The sequence below is a fragment of the Aphelocoma coerulescens genome, chromosome 3 (assembly GCF_041296385.1).
Source record: "Aphelocoma coerulescens isolate FSJ_1873_10779 chromosome 3, UR_Acoe_1.0, whole genome shotgun sequence".
NCBI lineage: Eukaryota > Metazoa > Chordata > Aves > Passeriformes > Corvidae > Aphelocoma > Aphelocoma coerulescens.
Window position 1 is genome coordinate 20,222,875 of NC_091016.1, and position 12,520 is coordinate 20,235,394.

Genomic DNA, 12,520 nt, shown 5'->3' on the forward strand with positions numbered 1-12,520 from the left:
ATCCTTCATGCAGAATTACAAAACCACTGGTGACTGGGGAGATATCAGGAGGGAGAAGGTAAAACAGAAGTAGCATAGTGTAGCCAGAGTGGCTAATTTAGATGGAGGGAGGTGTGAACAGCAGAGCATAAGGCAGAACATCTTGGGAAGTATATCCCGATGACATCTTATCTTGGCTGTACAATACAGTGGGTCTGGGGGAGAAAACATTTTTATCTGCAATCATTTATGATTTCCCTTCCCCACTAATCAGAACACAGGTACACAGGTATTGTTTATCAATGTATAATATAGACAGTACAGTTATATATTCATTAGTTATTTCTACTACAAACATAAAATGAGAATCGCTTCAGTATAATGCACAGCTTTGTACAATTTTTAAATTCTTATAAGGAACCTTTGAGGGAGGATTTTTATAAAAGCATTTTTTCCCAGTGATCTATTTATTAACAAGAGGTGTCATAACTTGATTTTTACCCAGTAGTGAACATGTAACAGCTGTTACTCAGTTGTAAAACACTGTCTACTTACATAGCATTAAATAATAAATAAAGCTCAAGACCTACTACATGTTTTACTAAGCAATCTAATGATATGAAACAAGAAGTTCCAAAGATTAACTGTGAGCTGTATTATCAACTCTGTCCCATGATATCTGTGCTTATAAATACACTGCTGTAATAGGAAGGAGGAAAGAAATTAACAATAACAAAAAAAAAAAATTTCGTTCAGTCACAGCTGCACTCAGAGTATCCAGTAAGAATTTTTTAAAACAAATTTAAATCTGAGTTCAGTAGAAACCCTTTCCTAATAACTTATACAGATTCTTTTGTACAGCCTTTTTTAGGATGACCTACATTGCTTGGGAATAAAGGTGAAAAAAGTCAACACTGATTTGCATGTCATAGTCTTACCCCAGTATATTGGCTTTTAATTTAGTAGCATTATTCATCAGCCTTTACTGCAATAGCCCTGCACAAAGCGATCAAAGTCACAGGTAAAACTGAAATTATCTCCCAGATATAGTGTATCAGATCCTGGAAGTCCTGAGATAGAACAGAAACTGCACTAGAGACACCCCAAATGTAGATGGAACATTAATGACAAAAAAACCTTAATGCTGTTGATACATTTTTGGGTAAGTGAGACCTAGCACAACTGACCTTCAAAAATGCAAGGAAAAACCTAGCAGTGATCCATACAGAACAGTAATTTCCACAAACTGTGGAACTTGATTTTGTTATAATTTCATCACTGAGTGGTCAACAGCACAGAACAATAATAAAAAAAAATAAAATTAGGTGAATCCAGAGCTCCAGAAATGTCAGAGTAATACAAATACATTGCAGCCTCATATTTTAATAGAGAAAGTTTCTGCCTGTATCTTTAGCAAATTAATACCATATGAACAGGGGCAGTCCAATGTAAAACTGAATAATCACTGCATTTAATCTATAAGCACATCATTCTGGATACCTTTTAGAAGTTGTGTTTTCATCTGTTTAAAAGGCAAAGTAAACCATGGGGCTGAAAAAAAATCTATATTCTGCATATGGAACATCGATGATGAAAACCCTCAGTGCATATCTTTGAGGGGAAGTTCTTTTTGTTGTTGTTGTTTTGCATTTTTCTCTGTGTTGTTGTTTTTCTTTTAAATGTCAGTATACCAGAGAAGTAATTTTAATTATATAATTACTGAAGATTTTGGAAGGTTTACACAAGACCCATAATTGGGCATAAGACATCACATCCTCTGGTTATATACACAGCAATCTGGTCTGGGTAACATTCTTTGCTCTGACCAATGTGTGCGAGGGGGGGCGGGGGAAGGAAGGGGAGGGGGAGGAATGGAGAATTAAAAATACTTCCTCAGATTAAATTTTCTTTACTTCATTTACTTAAAATGTTTTGATTGCATAAAATGTACTGAAATATTTATCGCGACGCATCTCCGTAGTTAAAATACCTTGTTCTCAATGTGATATCCTAGATATTCAAACAAAAGACATTCAGCTGACAATGAAGCCTTTTTTCTTTTTTTTTTTTTTAATTTTAAAAAGGCATTTGTACACCTAAGACCGCGCCACAGATCAGTCTCCTTTATCACGCCGGAGTTGTGACAGGTAATGCATAAAAAATTAAAATCCAATCCACCAGATAAGACATGCAAAATGTCTCCTCCAATCCCACCCCCATCTCGCCTTCAAAAAAAAAAAAAGCCCAGCCACCACCAGCCCTGCACATTCGGAGCACACGCACAGCGGCACCCCCAGAGCCACCACTGGGGCGACAGTGACAGGGCCGAAGGGCCGCCACCCCCGAGCCCCCCCGCACCCCGCTCCGGCCTCCATGAGGGGCGAATCCCACCTCGCCGCTTCCTCATGCCCTCACACAATGGTGCTTTCCCCCATTAGCTCCGAATTGTCAACATTTTCACGCTAGGCCCCGGCCGGGCAGGGCTGAGGCGCAGACGGCCCGAGCCCCCGCTCCGCTCCGGGGGCTCGGGGGCGGTGTGGCCGGGGGGGGGATCAATGGCCGATGGGCCGCGGCCCCCCCGCCGGCGCTGGAGCCGGAGCCCGAACTGCGCAGCAGGCGCGGCGCGGCGGGCCCGGCCCCGCGGAGCCTCGGCCAGACCCGGGGCCGCCGCCCCCGGACACCATTTCGGGGAAGGTGCCGCCGCAAATCGCCCGGCACCACCTCCCCCCGCCCCGCAGCCCCCCGAGCGCTCTCCCCCCGCACCCCTCGGGGGCCCGGCCCACCGCTCCCCGCGGGGAGGCACCGGTGTTGCCGGGGGGCGAGGGCGGCTCGCCCGCTCGCGGTCCCCGGGGACGGGGCGGGGGCTCGGGGGGGTGTCCTGTCCCGAGGGGCCGCGGGCAATCGGCTCCCCCCCTCCCCGGCCGGGGAAGGGGCCGAGCCCCCGCCTCCCCCCGAGCCGTGGCAGAGCCCGAGCCAAACAAAGCGCGGCCTGAGCGGGAGCCAAGGGTGAAGCAGCCTGGGCTTTTCCTGCCGGTCCCCGCGCAGGGCGGGCCCCGAGCCCGGCTTACCCCGATCCCCGGCGGCGGCGGCGGCGTTGTTCCTCTCCTGCTGCTGCTGCTGCACCGGGCGCGGCCTGGACACTCGCCTGGGTCTCCTGTTGGCGGCTCGGACCGAGTTCATTTGCCGGCTCGTGTGGGCGGCGGGAGGGGAGGGGGGGAATCCTCCGGCAACCGGTGCCTCGGCGGGGACGGGGGCGCTCGGAGGGAGCCCCGGGGCGGCCGCCTCGCAGGCGCGGGCAGCAGGGAAGGGCGGGGGGGAAATCTCCGGGCGCGGGTCCCGCCGCCGCTGCCGGCTCGCTCGAAGGCAGAGGAGCCGCCGGCTCTCCCAGCGCTGCTGTGGGGGACGATGGCGCCGCGCCCCCCCGTCCCGGCCCCCGGCGATCCCGCGGTCCTGCCCGGCTCAGGCCCGTCGCTGCTCCGTGGCAGGAGGAGCCATTGACACCGCCAGGGACGCGCTCGCGAGCGGGCGGCCGTTGGGCGGCCGCGCTCCGCCAATCGCGACGCCCCACACAAACGGCCGGCGCCGGCACGGCCAATCCCTGCTGCCGTACTATCGGTGCGCGGGTTGGGGAGGGGCGGGCGGGCGGTGCGGCGCGGGGTGGGGCGGCACGGTGCCCATAAAAAGCCGGGGCCGCGCGTGCGGGGCGGCAATGGCGGTGCTCGGGTTCGGCTGTGGCGGCGGCGGCGCCCGTGAGGAGCCGGAGCGGGAGCCGGGCCTGGGGCAGCCCGGAAGCTGCCGGGACCGCCCGCAGGAGACGGGGAGCGGAGGGGCCCGGCAGGCTCCGCTCAGGCCGTGTATGATGAGGGAGAGAGAGAGAGTGGGCGTCTGGCGGAGGTGCCTTGTTGTGGTGCCGTGCGCCTTGGTAACCCTGCCCGGGCTGGGATTAGCCGTGCTGCGGGTGCCCGCTCGCTTCGGTTTCCTCACTGGTTGTTAACCATTTTTTCCCCTCTGGCTTTCTGTGTCTTCCTTGGCCGGTGTGCACGCTCGTGTTTGTGCCACCTTTTGCTGATAAAACGATATGCTTTTTATTTGGAGCTGTAGACAGGCTTTTCCTCCTTTATTATATTTGTTGTGTTGGTGCTCAGCTGATGGCCTCAGAGCAGGGAAGAAAGTAAACGAAGTTAGCTGTGGTCTTCTTCCTTTTCAGGAATCACTTAATAAAATGGATGGCATTACACAAGCAGTAGGGAAGAGATCTTTTCTGTGTAGGGTTGCTCAGGAATCTGTTTCTAATGCTGTGAAGGTGGGTTTGTGTGTAGTCCTACTTGAACAGCACTGGGAGCTTCTGGAACCAGGGCCCTTGTCTATGCCTGAAAAGCAGAAGGGTGTTATCTGGTATAAAATGTAAATAAATGATGGTAATTAAAAACACATTAGGTAGGAGCTTGTTTCAATCTGACAAATGAAGGTATAATATAGCTATAGGGAATGACAGCTTTTAAAAAGAAAAAGCTTTAAAAACATGTATACTTGTGATTCTAAAGGAAATGACAGGGAAATTCTAATTCTCAGTTCATATTAAACCAAAAATAAATGTATGAAAATTCGGAGTAGTTGTTAAGGAGCACTTTTTAAGACTTAACATTTGGTTGCCTTAAAGAATGACTGGAGAAACCATGGAGGATGTTTTTCCATGTCTGAGGAAAGTAATTCTTGCCAACTTCCCTAATAATGGGGGTAGAAATAATGAAGTTAAGCTCTTGTGAGAAGAACTTCATAGGGAAAAATAATATAAACATAAGTCTGTTTGGGGCCAGTTTCTGTCATAACAATTACCAGGCTATTGTACTGAACATTCTGTAGAGCTACATAATTACATGTAAATATCATAAAAGTATTTTTACTTTTGATAGCGTTGTGAAACTCTGCTTTAACTCTTGAAAGGGAAGAATAACACTACCCAAGTATTGTGCTAAACTTACTGTGTCATGGTTAAGGCTTTTTCCCCTCATTAAGAACTTCTAATCTTTAAACTAGTGTATTTTGATAGTTTGAATCCATTTCTATGTAGCTGTTCTAGTTGTGCTCTTTTCACCAAACAAATGAATTCTTGGTGTCACAAGATTACCTGAAATTGCTCAATATAGGTATACTCCAATTTTTTCATACTCTAAATTTTTGAAGGCTTGTTCAAGAATGTATGACAAGCTGACTTTCACACAGAGCCTTCAAGAATCTAAAGCTTCTGATACTAGCATGAAACTTTATTTAATCGAAGCAGACTCTAAACTTCCTTTAAAAGTCTTGAACTAGTTTGAAACTGAATGATCTCTTGGCCTAAAAAAACACTTTCTGTAATTAGCTCCTTAAGGTCCAAGATGTAGTCTCACTGGCAACCAAAATGCATTGAGGGCAATCTATAGAAGGTTATGCTGAAGTTTGGGATGAATGCTCTGAATTTATACAATGAGAACCTTGTGCTGAATAATACAGATTTGATTCAATTACCAAATAAATTACTGGTGCAAAAAAAAGTGATTACTGTAAGTATTTGATGTTTGTTTACAAGGCATGGAGTAAAGAAATAGTTGCAGTGCTCTTGTCTGACATTCTTGGCTGTGCTTTAAAAGGCCAGACAGTAGAAAGCCTTAAAACTCATCAAAACATTATTGACTAAATTTCTGTATCTCCTCTCATAGCTATTAAATATATCCTGTCTGGGACTTGATCATAATTTCAGGTTTGTTTGTCAGTCTTTAAAATGTTCTGCTTAGCCATTCTGTGCCTCCATTGCTGCTCTAAAGCCTCTGAGAAGGAAAACACTATTCTGTGATGGAAATGGCACTGAAAGCCCAAATTAATAATTTGGGCTTCATTGTATTGACCACTGCAGAGGTGCTTTAAGCCATCCTGTATGATGTGCTAATAAGCCATTCCTGAATGTGTGTGTTATTTATACTGGCAAGATAATTTTGCCTTTGTCAAGACAGCTTTTTCTTTATTTAAATTGGGAAGTGGAACTAAACTGTACAGTGATCTTTTGCATAATTGTCGACAATAGAAATGCTTGCTGGGCTGGTTATGTTGGCCACAAATCACCTTTTGGTGACCTTTGAACAGCCTCACATTATGAACAGAAAGGTGTAAGACCTGGGTGAAGAGCTTGCTTGGAGCATTTATAGTGTAAGCAGTTTGGACAGAGTTGTCAAGTGCTAGCTCATCATATTCAGACTATCTTCTAAGCTGCACTGAACTTCAAATGTGTGTGTATTTAAATGTTAATGATAACTGGTTCTCTGTTTCTTCTTGAAGAGTTGGCTGCTGCTTTGAAGAGATCACCTTCCTTCCTGCATGGAGGAAGAGATGCCATGGAGTGCTTAGTGATAACAGTAACTTGCTAATTATGTGTTAACATAGAATAGTTAGAGATGAGGCAGCTTCACAGAGAGAAGCAGTGCAAGTTGTCATGAAGGGGATTCCTATTTGTGAGGGTGATGTGCAGAGACAGAAGAGCAACTTTGAGTCAGCTGACTTGATCTGAAGTGAGGACAGTTAAAACAACTTCAAGACAGTGAACCAGCATTTCTTTTCTAGAATCTCAGAGTATTGCTGAGAGATTTGAGGTGGTGGGGTCACAGAATAAGCAGAATTGGGAAATGACTATGGGACAATGTAAACTGTTAAGTCAGCAAAGCTGACTGAGGCCAGGGTGATCTGCAGGAATCCCCACTATTTTATTCCCTTTAATGTACATGTCTACTAGCAACCTGAAAAGCCTTGTTTCAGAGCCTGTTGGAAATGCTTTGAATGTGGGACAGATTCATTTAAGTTGTCATGATCCATATTTACCATGAGGATGTGGGTATCACTTTAACAGTTGATCAAAACAAGTCTAGGATAACACATTTCAGTGAATCTGTGGTCTGTGGATTACTTCTAAGGGGTTCACAAGACATAAATAAGGACAGACTTCAACTTGTATATGATGGCCTAAAGCTCTATTTTAAAATTACTCAGGAACAATAATTTTGAAAATTGGAAAAAAAAAAACAAAAACAACAAAACCCCCCCACTGAATTGCTGGCTTTTAATTAAGTGGCAAATGCACAGTATTCTCCCTAGCTTTTGCTTCCTAATATTTGTGAGAGAACAAGAAATATTTTGAGAGCATGGTTATAGTTTGTTACACAAAGCCCACCACAGAGCCTTTAGTTACAGCTCACAGATTTGAACAAGAAATACAAGGAGTCTTTTTTTTTTTTTTTTACTGTGCTTTTTTAATCGATTCAAGTGGCTTTGCAAAGGAACCACATGTCTCTCCCTCTCTGTATGGATGAAAGTGAAGCAGAAAGGGCTGAAATGACTTGTCCAAGAGCATTTCCAGGCTATTAACAGGGCTATGAACAGAGCCCAGGGTACAGGAGTCCTTACCTAAGGCTTTCTTCACAGTGTCATGTTACTGCTTTCAGAAGCATAAGAATTTTGCCTATTATTTCTAACCATCTCATATGTCCCTGGACTAAAAATGCTGCCTTGAAGATTTGGGACTGACCCAGTGTGAATTTCTGACTTGTATCTCTTTAAACTTAGAGGGTTGTTTCTCCTAAGATTGGAACATGTGGGCCTTTCAGAAATAGCTAAGGATACCTAGAACTGGTTGAACATGCTTGCTCTGCAGCTCAAAAATTTCAATGTCATTTTGTTGCAATGTCTCTGACGCTCAGTTCCTCTTAATTGCATTTTACAACCCGTCCCACACAGCTACAATTTTCCCACTCCTGCAGAAAAAGACTCTTAAAGCTCTCCTCCTTTTACCTGGAATCCGTGTCTCCCGAAATCCAGCTTGATGTTAACTGACCTTCCTGGGTTGCCTTCTGGGTGAATGTCTGTGGCTGGGATGTTTTCTGTTGCTATACCAACCTGGTTTCTGCACTAAAAATAAAGACCTCAGGGTGGGGAATGTGTGTTGTTTCCTATAAGCTCACATGACTCTTGCAACATGTTTATCTAACATGTTAATTCTGATTCTGCCCTAACAAAAGCTCTCTGGAAGCATGAGTGGTGCTTCAGTTCTCTTTAATTTTTTTTTAATAAAAGTAACTTCTGAAAAAAGTCCTGGAGGGATTGTGTCTGAGTTTTAAAGCATTATTGGCTCTCTTGGTAGAAATTTCACAGCTAGATAAATCTCTACACATCAGCCGCCTTCTGGATTTTTTGGGAGTGTGTTCAGGGGAGGGAGAGGGAGTATGGAGCTGTTTCAAGTATCCAATCTATATTTTCAGCCCATTTTTTTCCTGGTAGTACCCACTGAAATCCCCAAACTTGGTCCTCTAGATTATACTGAGGTTTAGGTGTTTCAGATGGTCTGAACTGATACAAAGCTTCATTGTTAAAATTAATTAAAATACATTGAGTATAAATCACATAATTTCATGGGTTACCTGTCAAATAGCATGAGTCCTGTGAATGATCTGTCTAGACACAATATAATCCTGAGATATTATTTTGACTTGGTTGTTCTCATTCATTCAAGGTTTGCTTCTCTCTGTTCATTTTCAGACTTGCAGGTACAGATAGAAAGTATGGGCTTAATTCAATTTTTATTCCTTGGAGCCTACTTTTGTTTTGCACATTGCATCAGCAGCATGTCCATATAATGAGTTCTGTCTTCAGAGCTGGGGTTTTCTGCCCCCCACTTTAGGCTGGTGTGGGTGTTGTTTATATTGCCTTGGAGGGGATGCAGCCTGAAGAGATCTTCCAACATAATGAATTGAGTCAGGTCCCAAATGAGAAATGTTTACAAGAAGTACATCCAATACTCCCAGCTGGAAAAATCAATCATTTAATACCAGGAGGCTGCAGTTGTTTGAGGGCCTGGCTCCAGTTTTAGACCTACCAAAGGAAAAAGAATGGCTTCTTTATGACATTTTTTGCTGGTTTGGGGTGTGGTTCTTCCCTAAAAATATCTCAGTGGGATTCTGAGCTCCTCATTTTTACAAAGTACTTATGTTCCCTGAAGCTCATCCATCACAGGCCTAGAGTGGTGGGAACAGTTAGGGATGCTTTGCTTCACCTTTGTTATGAGCAGCTAAATCTGAAATGAGTATGAGGAATCCCAGTCTTCATTTTCAATGTGTCAAACAGTTGGCAGCATTGTAGAGCATCCAAAGGTGGGGTGCTTAAATGGGGTTTGGTATGTCCATGCAGAGAGGGGTTGACAGTGAGAAGTGATGCTTCTTTCAATCCTGGAGGGAAGAAGATGGAAGTGGTCTTCCCATCAGCATGTGAATATAACTGCCGTCACTTCAAATCTGGAGAGCAGGTGGGTGTGGGTTTTATTGGTACTGACAGTGTTAACCCTAACAACAACTGATTTTGTTAACTGGTGGGAACGAGTTCTTAATGGTAAAAAAGAGAGATTACAATTTTTCACTTTGCTCCCTGGTAGACAGATGCCATTTTAAATGTCCTCCTCCAAAGCTGTATCCTTTTCTACCGTAAGAGTTCTCCCAGTATAGAAAGATTGAACCCACCCAGGAAAAAAAGTGTGTAGCATATTGTGTACATATGTCTTGATAGTTTGCTCCTCCTCTAGTCTGAGCAGGTAGAAGAGAGGAATTTAGATCTTTTTTCTCCATTTTACAGTTTCAGGTGGACCTCTTGGTTGTGCCTTATCTGATAAGTGAGGGTAAGGTCTAATTATCCTTGTGACTAAGAGATATTTCATCAGAAAGCATTTTTGAATGCCCTGAAGAATGTTTTGCAGTTATAGTCTAAATTGCCATTGCCATTAAGAAGCAATCCTGCTCTTCACAGTCACATTTTTGCTGCCCCTACCCTGTCCCCTGTTCTATCAACCAGCACTTCTGCAGCAGCATAGTTAGGCAGATCGGGGAGGTAAAATGATTGCAAACTAATCCATCTGAAGGCTGGATTATTATGTATTCTTTTCAGATATGTGCAATGGTAGTGCAGAAAAGTGATGGGAAAGGATGGCCCTTATGCGGTGAAGGAAGCTTGCAGACAGATTGGCTCACTGTGATCCTGGAAGCATGCCTTTAGTATTTCCCTGGACCTATGGGTGAAAGTCATTTCTAATTAGATCTGTTTTGTTCTCGTGCTCTCAGACATAGCTGTGCTGCTGTAGGACCTGTCTGGGCTGCTGCTGAAGCCCCATGTTCTGCTCTGTGGTTGAGCTGCCCATCCAAGCAGGTGGCAGCAGGTACTTCAGAGATGACCAACTTGGGAGCACACAGCCAGCAGAGACTTTAAGCTACGTGGCGACTTTAAGCAGTTAATTTCTCTCTGTTGCCACGTGGTGGTGATGTTGGTTGTTGCCTTCAAGGAGCTTTGGACTTGTGCTGCTGAGGGCACGTGACAGATGAGCTGGCAAGGAATGTCTTACAGGCCAGTACCTATAGGTGACTTTCTCCAGTGCTGCATGGTTTGTCCAGTTATCCACATGGTGGTGACATTTTTGCTTCTGTTTATCCTCCATTTTCCATGTGCACATTCCTACACCTCAGCAGGGTCAGCTAATCAACAACAGGAGGTGTTTTGCTAGGAATAACTGACAAAATAGAATAGATTTTAAGGGTAGCATGCTGCAGGTATCTCCTTTTGCGTTTGCTCAGCTGTCATCCTAGGTTATTCTAGAGCCAGAAGGTTTTCCTATCTCAACTTTATACAACAGAGACTTGGTTGTTATCTTTTTGATTCCCCAATGACCCTGTTTCTGTGGTGAAACCCTAATGTCTCAGGTTCTTATCATTATCTTATTTTATGCTGATAAGCAGAGATGGAGGAGATATCTTCCATTCAGAAGAGTGTGTGTATAATTGAGATCAATGGCACTGCAAAATCCTCTCCACCAACTCTTGGTGATGAGCATGAGTGTGATCTAGGCCTTGACAAAATTTATGTAGTATATGTAAATGCATATTCACTGTAAGGACAGTTTACAGAACAACTGATTTAAATATGTTAAATAAAATCTGGTTTTCCTCCACTTGGCTGTGTCCAGTACTATAAACTCAGATTTACTGAGTCACTGAGTTCCTGAGTCTTAAATCTTCTTGTTGCTTAAGTTCTTATGGTGGTTTTTATTTTCCGCAGCAAATCAGAAGAGGAAAATGGGAAATCAAGATTATCATATATTTTCAAGTCTCAGCTGAGAAGGAAAACTTGAGTAAGACAAGACTAGTGCAATATTTTAGAGAATTTTCCTTTTAGGAATTGGATAAAGGGAAGTGATGTCTCTATGCTGTTTTATGGAACAGGTTACTGACTGTCACTGTAAGTTCATGTTCAACATCGGTAGAGAAGCTGTTGCTCTAGAAGTTTATAAATGTTCAACCTTTATTGTTGTTTGTAATCTTTGCTTCTTAACAGCTGATCCTTGTCTTTGTTTTTTATCAAACTGGTCATCTTATTACTGTGTGTGATTAAATGGATGACTTTGTCTTGTAAGCTGCTTGGCAAAACCAGGCATATTTTGATGCAAGTTGGGTTTTTTCAGATTTACATCTGTGCAGATGGCATTGCTTCTGTGAAGCACTTTGGGTATGGACTAGTTAATAGTTGTTCACAACAAAAACGCAGTCAGGTATTTTACTTTTTTTTTTTTTTGTAGTGAGGCAGAAAACTACTGAGAAGAAGGAAAAGCATCAAATCAATTTTTCTCTCTCTATGCTCTGTTCCAACATGACATTAGGTGCAGTAGTCAGTGTTGGACAGTGCTGGGCTGTGGGTGCTCAGTGCTGGAATTTTGCATAGCTCTGAACACATTTGGGTGGAAAGGGGAGGTCCAGCTCTCACAATCACAGAGTTTCCACAGCCTGCGTGAGCATCTTGACAGGTCACTGGTTCTGTTGCACCACACTCAGATGAGCTGTGTGTGTGCAGTGTTTCCATGTTCAGCCTGTGAGGTGTGGAAAAAGAAGGTGGCAGTCCAATCTATGAGTCAATTTTTGGAGGTGTGGAAGAGTAGTCAGTGAAGGAACATAAAAAGGTGAAGATTGGGGAATGGAATGTTTGGCGTTGGTTTTAATTAGAAACATCCTGTTCATCACTCATATGTGAGATAAAAAGGGAAGAATATGTATTACTACAGTACACTGAAATAGGAAATATCTGTATTATAGTGAGCAATTCTAACTGAGCTGCCAAATGTAATTGAATTGCAATATGGATCCTATTCCAACAATATTCCCCTTATTGTAGTGTACGAGTGAGAGTCAACTGGCACTATATTTATTCCTAATGTTTCTGCAACTGATGACTTTTGTCTAAAATCCAAAGTATTTCAGTATAAACTCAGTATTAAACTTAACAATTACCTCTGTCAGCTAAAAGATGGATAAAGCCCAACCAACAAACCTTTCTTTCATGAAGACAAGGCTTCTTGTACCTGTCCCCTCAAAAAGGTACAAAGATGGTACTCGTATTGTGACCTGGAAGAGCAACTGTGTAAATCAGAGAGGGAAGCTGATACTTGCAGAGCTCAGAGCTGAAGGTTCTTCTGATTTTGGGGGGAACTTTG

General features: G+C 43.9%; 1 protein-coding gene across 2 annotated transcripts in view; it reads right to left on the bottom strand.

Moving 5' to 3' along the window:
- Window positions 1-3,479, bottom strand: part of FBXO11 (F-box protein 11) — a 69,026-nt gene extending 65,547 nt beyond the window's left edge. The window contains exon 1 of one of the 2 annotated variants that reach the window (XM_069009348.1): window positions 3,048-3,479. In XM_069009348.1, coding sequence (XP_068865449.1) covers window positions 3,048-3,159 — 112 coding nt within the window. In that variant the 5' untranslated portion in view covers window positions 3,160-3,479. The remainder of the gene's footprint in view (window positions 1-3,047) is intronic. The other variant, XM_069009347.1, reaches the window with a different exon arrangement.
- Window positions 3,480-12,520: the final 9,041 nt, after the last annotated feature.